We start from the raw sequence: 13,113 nt of genomic DNA, 5'->3' as shown, positions 1-13,113 counted from the left end.
AGGGTACATATAATCATTTAAAAACACTATAAAGAATTCTTTTTAATTGTTTATTTATAAAAAATAATTTGGCGATTTACCGTTGGGTTCCTTATATTAATAAAACCAATGTTCTTAATAATAATTAATCCATTTAATACATCTAATAGAAATTATAACAATGAAAACAATATTTACAATAGTGATTTCTATTATCTACATATAGTAAGTAACAATAAAACGAAATCTTAATATAAAAAATAAATAACAATCATGTCTTAAAACATTCGCATTGAATTTATCATTTAAATAAAGTTTAAACGATTTTAATAAAAATATTCATACTGTCATTTTTATCACTAAAATAATACCAAAACACTAATCTTATTACAGGAACATTATGAAGAAATAAAACCTTTCATGTTTTAAAATATAAATAAATAATGTCCAAGTCGATCATCAGCTACGAATCTACGTGAGATCACTATTTTATTCTATTGAGGAATATTCTGTAGGCATCAAACAGCACTGCGTCGGCAGCGCGGTGCGACGGCCCATTTACTTTGAAATTAACTCTATTTAGGCCTCGCCGTTTCGGGGCCGACTCGCGCACTAATATTACCACCGCTTTCAACATCGATCAACTTAATCAACTAACTATTTATATTCAGTACTTTTATTCTAATAATCATCCACACGGCATGTACAGAGTTGTCGGGGATGAGTATAGAGTTTAAAGTGTTCGGTACTTACAATCTAGCATTGCACAAGAGTTGGGAGCGGTGAGCGCAACGGGTCACGCCACCGGGAGCGGCGGCGGCGGCAGGTAGCAAGGCCGCAGGGCCGCTGCCGCCGCCGCCTGCAGCAGCTGCGCGTGGTACCGCTGCGCCGCCAGCGCGTATGGCGAGGCGAGGGTGGGAAGTGAGGGCAGCGCGTGCAGCGTTAGCGCCGGTCCGCGCGGCGGCTCCGGCTCGAGCAGCGCTTCGATGGTGAACGCCCGCCGTGGCCGCTCTCGCGTTACCAATGTCAGCGCCCCAACCTCTGGTAGCTCCGCGGGCTCGGGGCTCGGCTGCGGACACGAGGCAGGCGTGTATAGGCTCGCGGTAGGCATCACGGGCGGCGGCGGCGCGCCCGCCTGCCGTGCCAAGAACGCTCTGTTGAAGCTCGCGAGCGCCGCTAGCTCTGCGTTAAGGTTGTCCTTTTCGCCCTTGTGCAGCTTAAAGCGCTTGCGACGGCGTAGCAGCGAGCCGTTCTCGAACATGTCGAAGGCCTGCGGATGCAGCGTCCAGTAGGCGCCCTTGCCCGGACGGTCGGGCCGCCGCGGCACCTTCACGAAGCAATCGTTGAAGGAGAGGTTGTGGCGCAGCGAGTTCTGCCAGCGCTGCGTGTTGCGCCGGTAGTACGGGAAACGGTCCGTGATAAAGCGGTAGATCTCCGACAGTGGCAGCATGCGCTCCGGGGAGCTCCAAATCGCCATCGCCGTCAACGAGATATAAGAATAAGGAGGTTTTTGATCACCGTATGACTCACGCGACGGTCGCGGCATAGTCACTTATGTTGTTATTATTTCAAATCAAATTTTTGTATATTTGTAGTAAGCAAAGAACGCGGGTCACGTCACTTCTGCACAAGGTGTGAAGAGGAACTGAGGCAGGGTGAGGCCGGTGGTCGGGCCCGCCCGCTCGAGCCGGGGGCTCGCAGCGGGCCTGGTTCTGCGTCGCGACGGCACTCATTGGCCGCGCGGCGGGCCAATGGCGACCGACCTCGCTCAGGTATGATGTCGGCTTTCGTTTCACTAACGAGGAATTTAAATTGATATTATGTTTATATTGGCCCCGAATGTGTTTTGTGACGACACCGCTTTTTATTTAGCGTATGTAAATTACGATGATACAGAAAAAGAGATTTGAATTATACAGAGAATCAACGATGAACGAGTGTTATTAAAAATCTCACCTTTATAAATTGCACCGGTGAAATGAAACGGCCGCGAATAATTGATACGTGTGATGTTTTGTGCTTTACCATTTGTTCCGTGAGAGAACGCTTTTAAATAATGCGCTCCCTCTGATGATGAATTAAGCCGCTACGAGATAAAGTGGAGCCATCGCACGTGTTATAGGTATATTATGTTTATACGTTTGTGATAAATTTATAATATAATGGGCAGTTTATTATTTTCATTTATGTTTTACGAAAAGTTTATTCAAACGTATGCAATAGAAGCAAGGGAACCAACTTAATGTTGGGTACAACTATATGCAATAAAGCTTTTAGAAAATTGGTGAGCCCGTTATTACCAAAATGTTTGTATAATTTGCTATCATTTTTTACTAAATTTTTATGGTAATGTCTACTTAAACAGTTCAAATTACAAAATCTACACAGATTACTAAAACTAATATTACTTATCCGTTCTTTTTTGACTGATAAATCCCATATTGTATAAATTATATCTATAAACGCTATATTTATATCATTTTCAGAAAAAAAATACGAGAAAATAGACATGGTCAATAATGGAATCAAAAAGTTTAGTAAAAACATCGACAAAAAATGTATTCTGAGACGATCAGAGTTTTTTTAGACTGTGTACCGTTTGTACAGAACTAAAGGTGGTTGAACCGAAGTTAGATGTTGCCAGCTTCCTCTCTAACTGTGTGTTCACACTGTTGAAACACTTGTATAAAATATTGTTATCCTTTAAATTGTCTATGACAAAAACCGAGACAACAATAACATTAAATACATGTTTTAAGACAAATGTAACATCAAAGAAATGTCATATTAATATATGTACATCTTACTAATATTGTCAATGCAAATGTTTACATGGATGGACGGATGTTGTCTTGATAAATTTTGGCATAGATGCAGAGCATAGTCTGGAAGAACACATAATCTACTAATTGTGTTATTTTTTTATACCGCGCGAACGGAGTCACGAACGACAGCTAATAATATATATGTCTCCAAAAACGCGATAAAACGTTTTCGTCAACTAGTCAACCAAATAACCAATCTTCTTGTTTAAATTTGAATTAATTCGAATTTGATCGTTTTCTTAATTTGTAAACGCTATATTGATATTATTATTAAGGAAAATTGTATTTCTAATAGATATCTAAGTGATTATTGTTACGAACGGTCCTACCATTTATAGATTGTTGTAAATTGAATAAAATTATAAGAGAGATTAAGTTAATGTGTTGTTAAAACTAAAAAAAACTTTGCATGTTCTAAAAGTGTAAAAAGTAATACAAAATTGCAAATTATATGTACTTCTAAAATTTCTTATAAATATCCTGGTTACCGACGGTAGCTTAGGGGTTAAAGAACTTAACTTGCATGTACATTTATCCAACGCTCTTACGGTGATAGAAAACATCGTGATGAAACCTGCACATATCTGTGAAGAAATTCAAAGATATATGTGAAGTCAACCAACCCGCTCTTGGCCCAGTGGTTGACTATGGCCTTGTCACCCGTAACTTAGTGTAGGCTCCGAGCCCCTCAGTGAGGACGTATAGTGAGCTGATGTTGTTGATCCCCGTTAAAATCAAATCAAAAGTATGTACATAATAAAATATTTAAATGCAGTAATAAGATTAAAAGCAATTAATTTCTACACCGCAACTTTCCAATGGCAGATAAATAAGAGCTCATATTTGTTCGGCTCTCCATTGATATATAACGTTTGTTAATTAGGTTATCTCAGGACCGGCATCTACAAAGGGCCAGGATTTAAAAGGCTCGTTGATATTAAAAGGCCGCTTTTTATCATAAATCACCCCCGCCTCAGGCCGAAGGGCGCGAATGCCAAAACTGCGATAATGTTGACAACCTTCATAATATTGCAATACGGGATAGATCTCAAGTTTATCTGTTCTCTAAGAAATAATTTAAAAAAGACTTTAATTAAATAAGATATTCGTTTCTTTGTTTATTTATTTGATCAAAATGTTGGTGCATATTCTACTCAAAATTACTAATCACAATGAAATGTTAAGTACTAAAGTTTTGAGATTCTGCAACCTTAATGTCTATGATATTTGGTGGGAAATGAAAAACTTTTTTAATCCAAATATTTTATAGAACCCATCGTAAATACAACTGATGGTCTAATAACTTAGTTCAATAACATACTATAGAAACATATAACAAAGAAATTTAAAAACATTTTTCCTACAAAATCTAATTTGATTGTCACCATATCTGTCGGTCGAAAAAATATGCAAGTAATGACTAACGCACCCTGAGAGCTTTTTTAAGTTATTCGAGATGTTGTGCTTAGAATTAATTATTGTATCCATTTGGCACTCGGCACAAAGGCGCGGTGTCATTGAAGTGCGAAAGGCGCCGCTAGCTACGAAGAAAAATGGCTTAATGCATTTTCGTTTGCCAATTTTATAGAAGTAGTTGTTTTTTTTATCAATTTTTTCAACCAACATTTACATCCAAGCAAATTTATTAAAAGTATTGACTATGAACTTCAAATATATGTGCAAAATAAGATATTTATAAGTATTTTGTCTTTATGTTGACATCATTTTAAGTCATCTTTGTACTGTACATGTTGCAAGTAAGTTGTAACCATGCGTTTCCACTGTTAAAATACATCTGCAAAAACATGTTATTATCGTTCTCCGTCATCTTAGAGACCAACTAAATTACAAAATTGTTGGACTCAATATCTTTAAATATCGCTTTTAAAAAACCTTAGATTTTAATGGTAATTGTAAAACAAAAGCTAATTTTTAAAAAATAATATTAGGATCGAATATTTATTTTGGGTCGTAATCTTCATAAATCTAATTCATTCTACACTTTTATTTAATTACATGTATACGGTAAGTTATTAAAAAAAATAGTCGTTTAAAACGTAACCATCGTACGTATCGAGTCCCACGGGATCTCATCTGGTCGGGTTGTGATTACAGAGGGCTTCCCTGTAATAATAAAATATCGACATGCCGCCGCTGCCCGCCGCACTATCGACTGCTCGTTCGATAAGCATCCGTGACGAATTCGCGCCACAACACTATGCTTGCATGCCCTAAACCTAACAAAACAATACGACGTAACCACCTTCAATAGATAAAGGATTATGAGTCGTAAGCTTTGGAGCACTAAGTTTAAACTCCAATAATCTGTTTGTTACTTTATTATCTTATATTGCACTAAAATACAAAATGGCCGTGATATTCGTATCGATATAATTTTATTTCCAATTATGATGCTCGATGTTTTTCACATATTTATAAGATTTTTGAAAGGCAGCGGTGTTTAAATCGTAGCAACTACCATACTGTCTACATGTTGGATTAGAAAACAAAAAGGTAAAATTATTTTTTCTAATCAGTAATTTTAAACATCTCTCACGATATTAATAATATACATATGTATATAAATAAATGTCTACAATTCTTATATAATATATAATATCTTGAAATTATTTTGAATACACATTTTCTTTTGTAACTAAATAGCAACTAGTGACGTAACTCAAACATGAAACAACGTAATGCGTAAAACAGATTCAACAATACATCATAAACGAATAAATTTTCTTCGTGTTTCCTCTAATGTACTATTATCTATGTTTTTTAATCTTTTTTATTGTAAACTTTAACATTAATTATTTACTTCTCACATTAATTTACTTGACTTATAATTCTTAATAATTCCTTTGCTTATCTTACTTTTAAAATATTGTATATAAAATTTGAACCTTTTCAACTACTTATCTTCTTACCTGGAAATAGTACATTCCCCTTCCCACCCTTTTTCTTATAAGGAAAGGATGGGAAGTGGACGTGGACCTTCCGGATGAGATGATGCATGGAAAGCGAAAATATTTTATTTGTGTGCATCCTCTCCTCCGTCGATTGAAGGTGGGCGACGAATATGCAATTGCCATATGTCTATGGGTAGCGGTCGCTTCGCTGTTTCAGCGATTTCAGGTGGCTGCTCGCTTGTTTGCCACCTTATGATATAAAAAAAAATCTCCTAAAATATTTGTGAAAGTATAACCGTGGGTTTCTGACACCAAAAGCTCTGTATAAAACATATCGTCATCCCTGTCTTTCATCTTTGACAAAACGGAGATAAAAATATATTTTAAACGGAGATTTTTGTGTCATCAACCCAAGGTAAATAATGTATACAAACGTTTAATTTTAGTTTTTTTAATACTTAAAAAGTAAATATGTGTCTATTCAAACAACTTTTTAATGCTTTCTCATGAATTAATATTAATTGCAATATACATTAGTGTAAACGCGACAAAACGGCGCCAGCCTGCTGCTTTTGTGCAATCAAACTGTACTAATTATAACTAATACTAATTAAAGTTATACTAATAGTCGTTTACTAGGAACCCTATTGTTATTGTCTAACCGCGAAATATTTACCTTTATAAAACATATTAGTAAATTGCGGTACAATTTCGCCATAAAAAATTATACACATTGTTCATACACTTAACTTTGAGTTTGTACAAAGTACTGTAAAACAAGGCACTAACCTTGGGTTTCTGATAACAAAATCTCCGTTTAAAACCGACCGGGATACAGATATTTTGGTGTCGGAAACCCACGGTAATACATTATATTTATTATTTTGTAACTCAATCTCAAAATAGTAGAGGTTGCAAACAGTCGATTTGGTCTATAAATTGAAAAAACGCTACACATAATTTGATTGTCACACCTTTTTCCTTTTAAATAATTTTTAAGTTACTCACCACGATCGAATTGTTTGAAAAAAAAAATAATTCGAGCAAACATAAAAGCTGTAATCGTTTGTGCACTACATCGAAGTTTACCTATGTTAGTTTTTCCTTTAAATAGACTGCAAACGAAGTCACGTCAGTCTGGGCAAACACACGTATCCTGGATTATTATACGCGTTCTAAACCAACGTTTACTGTAAGTACAATATCCATTGCTTTGGAAGTTTAGTATACTAAGATGTCTGTCGGTATGGAGTCTGCAATGTATGTGGTGTATTGCGGAGTTGTTGATTAAATTAATATTTTAGGTGTCGGAAACGGAAGCGTCGGCTTGTGCTGTTAATGAATTCGCGAGGGCGGGCGGCGCACGAAAATATATTACCAAGCAGGGCTTTTGTTTTGATTTTAAAGCTTCAGTTTGACTAGCGTGAGTTATTGTTTAGTGCGAAGTAAAAGATAAGCGCATAGTAATTACTAGTTTACATAATTACAATGCATTTTATTTACATACATTTTTAAGTGAGATTTTAATTATAAACTACTAGATTTTTGATGGTTATTTGTGATAAGAAATGAATATATTGGAACTGCTAATAATCTGTTTTAGTAAACGCCACTGATAAAAATGTAGAGTAAATCGATCGCCAAAAAAGAGTTTTTTGTTGTTTTTAATGCAAATCTAGTAACTAACAAACTGAATATAAACTAATAAAAACTTCAGTGGTTTACAAAATTCAAATTAAACGCGTAAAATTAGTTTTATTCAATGTGAAATATTTACAACGATATAACAATTCTAACGTTTTTAGTAAAATTCAAGTTTCTCTTGAGTTCGCAGCGGGTGCCTGTGGTGAATTAAAAACCAGTCTTACAATATAGCGTATCTAAAGTACTGTTTATGAAAAAAAAAACTCAAGCTTCAAACGTTAAATTTGCAATTTTTTGCAATCGCCATTTGTCTGCTTAATTGAAATTTCTAGGAACTTGTGCGCAAACATGGCGAGCTAACTGTTACGAGAAAAACATCGCTATTTTCTTATTTCAATTTCGATGGAACTCACCAGGCTCATTTTGTTCCAAAACGACAAAATTGTCATTTTCTTGAAAGCAAGAATACAAAAATTAAACAAATTTAAATCATATCGTCTTTACTGTCTCACAGTTACTGAAATTTTGAAGTTTGTATTATTATTTATTAAACTTAATTATCTTAGAGTAATTTGGTTACAAAAAAAGTTTGCAATCACTAGCAAAAGTTGATCGTTGTCTGACAACTTACTTTACTCTCATCAGTATCTAACCCTTTTGAAAAACCTCTACAAAATATTGTCATGAGTCAATGAGTAGGGTCATTAGAAAACATAGATAATAATTTGTTTCTGTACATGCTGCCGCAGTGGAAACTCAAGGTAATTATTCAGACAGGAGCTTAAACTGTATAATTAGTACGATAGTAACGGCTCTACGTTAGTGATATAATCTAACTCGCACGATGTTCACGGCACTCCGTTCCTCTCACTGAACTCTCTAATAACAACTCTTATTGGTCACTACGTAAACATTTATTTTAACTATTTTTTCAATATCTACGAAGTGGGTGGCCTGTTCTAAGAGTACTCATTCGATAGTACGCAACATCAACCGTGCATTGCTTACAATACTCGGCTAACTTCAGTCGCAATTTAATGTCAACTGTGATTGCAGTGTTGTGCTAGAAAAAATAAAAAATGGCTGACGCAGAAATTACGTAAGTTTAAAGATATTTGCTTAAAACATTAAATGTTTTTATCATTTTTTTTTCCTTTCATATCCTAAAATGATAAAGCGTTAGGTGCTATATTTTAACGTTACAATTTATTTAGTTGAAATTAAAAAGTCTAAGATATTCGTTTTAAAATGCAGACAATAGATGTCGCTTTTATTAATTAGAGCCTAAGGCGTATTTTTTTTTAATATAGGTTAGGTTATTTTATTACGTCCTTCAAAACGGCAAAAATAGATCCCTTGGTACTAAGTAGGCACTAAACTTAACGACTTTCATAAGAAAGTACGTTCATACACGTTATTTTTAACAATGTAACGCAAAACTTTAATAGCAATTGTGGCAGCTTTTAAGAAATTATTTCGTGTAATTACTTGCTCGATTACGTAGTACCAGCAATTACCCAGCTGTTAATCATAATATTTCGTATTTAAATTTGTAATTTAATTATTTCATTTGCTTAGAACAATATAAGCTAGGTCAGAATTTTTATATTGTTTATTATCTTTATGTGTAAAAATAATTGGTACGTACCAAACGATTCTATAGAAGTCACAGACATTTTTCGAACAGAGATGTCACAAAGAATTAAAGTATAACATTAAGTCGAATCAATTTAATTACTTTTTATATTCCTACAACTGTATTAATATAATTCAAACCTTCTGTTACCTAAAGAATTTAAATTAACAATCAAAGATTTTTTCCAACTATTATAACAGGCGGTTTTGCGTTTGTAAACAAACCAATTTGTAATGTCGAAACTAAAACGTGCCGTAGTTTCGTAGAAGCGGTCACAAGGCGGCGGCAATCGGTACACAAATTACAGGGCATCGCAAACTACCACGCCTGCTCCGAGCCAATTTCACGCGCCCAAACTTATACCACCAAACATTCCAATTAGTTTGTAATAACTTTGTATGTACTCTATACTGGATTCTTAACATTTTCTACAAGTAATTTTTATTAATTAAAAAGTTATTTTCTCTAGCGAATAGGTATTAAATTGTATATATAAACAATCAGGTAACTAACAAACATAAGTTCGTTTTAAATGGCGTAAAAACACATTTCAAGCTTCCAAATACGATCCTTGTAGACATACATATTGTATTTTTTTATATCATAAGGTGGCAAACGAGCGTGCGGCCACCTAAAACGTTGCCCATAGACATACGCAATTGCATATGCGTTGCCCACCTTTAATCGACGGAGGAGAGGATGCACAGAAAGAAAATATCTTCCCTTTCCATGCATCCTCTCATCCGGAATGTCCACTTCCACTTATAATAAAAAGGGTGGGTCAAATTTCAGAACTAATTACATTACTAACAAGCATAACATAAAGACAATAACGTGATTTTAATACGTATCTCGGCTACAAACGATGCAAACGGCTGTTACGCATAAAAAATATCCTATTAGTCGGCCCAATGCGTTCGTGCATTAAAGATCTAGCGCATAAACGCTGCGCCCGCGCACGACAGCGATCATTACTAATGTAAAGGATCGTTTTCATTGTCTTAAACTTTGTCTTCCTACTAATTTTTGTCCATATAAACGAATAGAGCTTTTAATATAACTTTTTAATCGATGGGAAAATATAAAAATTGCAATTTGACCACTTACATATATGCATATTATTTGTATGTATACAGATGACAAGACAATAGAATATAAACAGATTTTTTTCTCAGGCCGGGAGTTCTATACTGCGATATTAAATAAACCAATCAAGTACCAGGATAGCAGCAACGGGTAGTAGCTTCATAGGGTTGTATCGGTGTCGGGCTAGCAGCGGCCGGGCCGGGCACGGCTCGCGGCGGCGCACAAAGCGTTCGGTAGTGCGTGTCACAGGTCGTGTCTAAACTCATCAATCTTACCTCCATTTCATATTAGAATAGAATGTGCATTTAGGGTTGATAAAATGCTTAAAATATGTTAATTTTTATCATAACTTTTCAATTTTTTTTACTTTCTTTTGTAGTTTGTTCACAATGAAATTTACTTACAACAATATTTGTTATTGATGTTTGCGGTTAAATAAGGAACAGGTTAAGATGACTCTCATTTTTTTAAGTAAATTAGAATACTTTTTATTTATTATTGATACTGCGATATTGTTTTTTAACAAAAGAGTCACTTTCAATTAAGAGAAAAACTATGAAAAATAACTACAAAAAAATAAATTAAATTAATAAAAACTTTTCTAAATTAAAAACTATAAGTCGACAACCCTAGATACAAGGTATGGCCGGTCCGGGGCTATAGCGCGTTGTGAAAAGGCCGCGCGGCTCAGAACACCACCACACAGCCGCGCACAATGCGCGCTCGCGCAAATGGAATACGACGCCATTGTCGATCCACAAAAGAAAGGCAATCATTCGACATGAATATATCTTTGAATAATGGAGGCCCACACTTCCTACAATAAAATGTTTTATGTATCGGTATTATCCCGTATAAATCGCTTTATGTGTTGCTACGACTAATTACATACGTCGACATTTGATAACTGATCGATGGTTAAATTCTATGTTGCTCGATTTGGACTTTTATTTTTAGAACAACGATGTAGTTCGTTAAAAGTATTTTATTTATAGCAGTTCAACCTCAACCTTTACTTCGGTCGTTTTCTACAACTTTTGTACCATTACCTACTACTATTTTCTATCTACAAATGGTACTTTTAGAATTACTACTGAGTTCTTACACTTCGAAGTAACTCTGCGCTGCGGTGGATATTTTTCCACTTAGTTTCCGAATCTAATAGCATTAATTACGAGGCGGCAGTGAAGCGCGGCGGAACGAACCGGGCCCTCGGAGGTCCGGAGGGACAAGAGGGACAGGAGGGACGAGGACCTCCTCCAATAAATCAATTTAATTTAATTCAATTTGAACCGAGCTTCCTAACGCTCCGACTATTCGGTAGAGTCACGCGAGCAAAGTAATAGATGTTATTGTTAGCAATCTTTTTTAATATAAATACATTTTGATAATCAAAACATATTAAAGGTAATTTTTATGTGAGATTTACTGCGCGGTTTTAATACGTTCCGTTCGAGATTTGTTGTATATTGCATTTCTAATAACAGACAAGTTTGACTAAATGTAAGAAGTTGTAAATAAACATTTCAAACATGATGTCGAACTACAGAACAAATTCTTATTAACATACTAGACCTCTTTTCAAATCGGAGTAAAAAGAGAAAAATTTTCAAAAGGTGCCTGCTTTCTGAGTGGTCACAGGGTACAGGATTATAAGATTTGACTCATTAAAACCTGGCATTCGCTGCAAACCTGGCAACGAGTGCAACATAACGCACAGGACGATATGCTAGACCATCAGCAAAGACATATATTGTTGTGTTTCATCGCCATACAACGTGGCGAGGCAACTTTGTTATATAAAATGGATTATATTTTATTTCATTTTATTGTTTAAAAGTAGTATGTTAAAAGCTAGGCTATCGTCATATCATCGGATTAAAATCACGGCTGATAATCAATTCAAAAATCACAACACAATTAAACAAAACAATAAAATTATCATAATCCAAAAGCTAGCGAGAGATCGATGTATTATTTATCATCATAACGGTGCACTACACAGAGAGCGACGTACCGGCTCACGTCAACGGCTAATTCAATTTCTTCACTTCAAATTAAATTTGATCTGTAGCCGAGCGGGTGTTCTCAGTCGCATTATATAATACGTGTACTAATAACAAAGCGTCGTAATACCAACACGGCCGGAGTCGGAGCCGACAGCCGACTGCGTCAGCCGACCACACAGCGAGCGCGCCGTCACGTCTCCAATGAGATCCGTCCCGCGATGACATCCTTGAAATGTTTTTAATAGCGTGATTTATAGAGCAAATTAAACATTTGACTTGGCGTGAATTCGACGCTGAGTGAATCCGACACGCACGGACGCGACATCGACACGATGCGCTGGCCAATGATAGAAGTACACTCACGTAACAAAACGCTTTACTATCTTGTACTAGAAGAAAATATTCTAGATGTACCAAATATCCCCATCATAAAAAGAACTTTCATATTAGGAGATTATTTGTGGTTCACCAATATCAGTTTAAAATAAACTTTTTGATTTATCAAAATTATATCGTTAATAACAACTCCAAAAATTGTTTCTATGAAAAATATTAGTACACAACAACTTAATAAAAAGAAAAAAAATAACAGAGTGTACATCAACCGCCCAACAAGATTTTTTTCCCATTCGGTCAATGGATTCTTTGGGTACGATCAGCCAAATGGGAAACAAACAAACATCAGTAATATGAAAATATATTTTCCCTTACAATTGAAGTTTTAAGTAACAATTGAGGGACAGAAGAGGACCAAAATCTGACGTGGCGACCAGTATATTAGATGTGCAAATAGCCTGTACATAATATTACAGGTATTTTCTTACCTAACCTAATAGCACTTTTAATCCTACCTGTACTTGTGTCCGCGGCGGGTTGCCTCTGCTTTACGTCAACGGTCGCAACTGATTAATACGTGGCTACCGAGTGCGGAGGTTTTTGTGGCGACGCGACGACATCGCGCGTGTCCGTGAGAACCGAGCTCCTAAGCCGATCGTCTATCTCCAGAATTGTTAAAGAAAAGT

General features: G+C 35.7%; 1 protein-coding gene across 1 annotated transcript; it reads right to left on the bottom strand.

Moving 5' to 3' along the window:
• Positions 1-289: 289 nt before the first annotated feature.
• Positions 290-1,605, bottom strand: LOC106124146 (fork head domain-containing protein FD4-like). Its single transcript, XM_013320615.1, has one exon. It carries the CDS (start codon positions 1,523-1,525, stop codon positions 776-778), a length of 750 nt encoding a protein of 249 aa, XP_013176069.1. The 5' UTR covers positions 1,526-1,605; the 3' UTR covers positions 290-775.
• Positions 1,606-13,113: the final 11,508 nt, after the last annotated feature.

The sequence above is a fragment of the Papilio xuthus genome, unplaced genomic scaffold (assembly GCF_000836235.2).
Source record: "Papilio xuthus unplaced genomic scaffold, Pxut_1.1 DF825946.1, whole genome shotgun sequence".
NCBI lineage: Eukaryota > Metazoa > Arthropoda > Insecta > Lepidoptera > Papilionidae > Papilio > Papilio xuthus.
This window is presented reverse-complemented; position numbering and strand designations above follow the sequence as displayed.

Coding starts and splice junctions, on each gene's coding strand:
- LOC106124146 (XM_013320615.1), bottom strand. CDS start 1,525: ATGCCGCGACCGTCGCGTGAGTCATACGGTGATCAAAAACCTCCTTAT.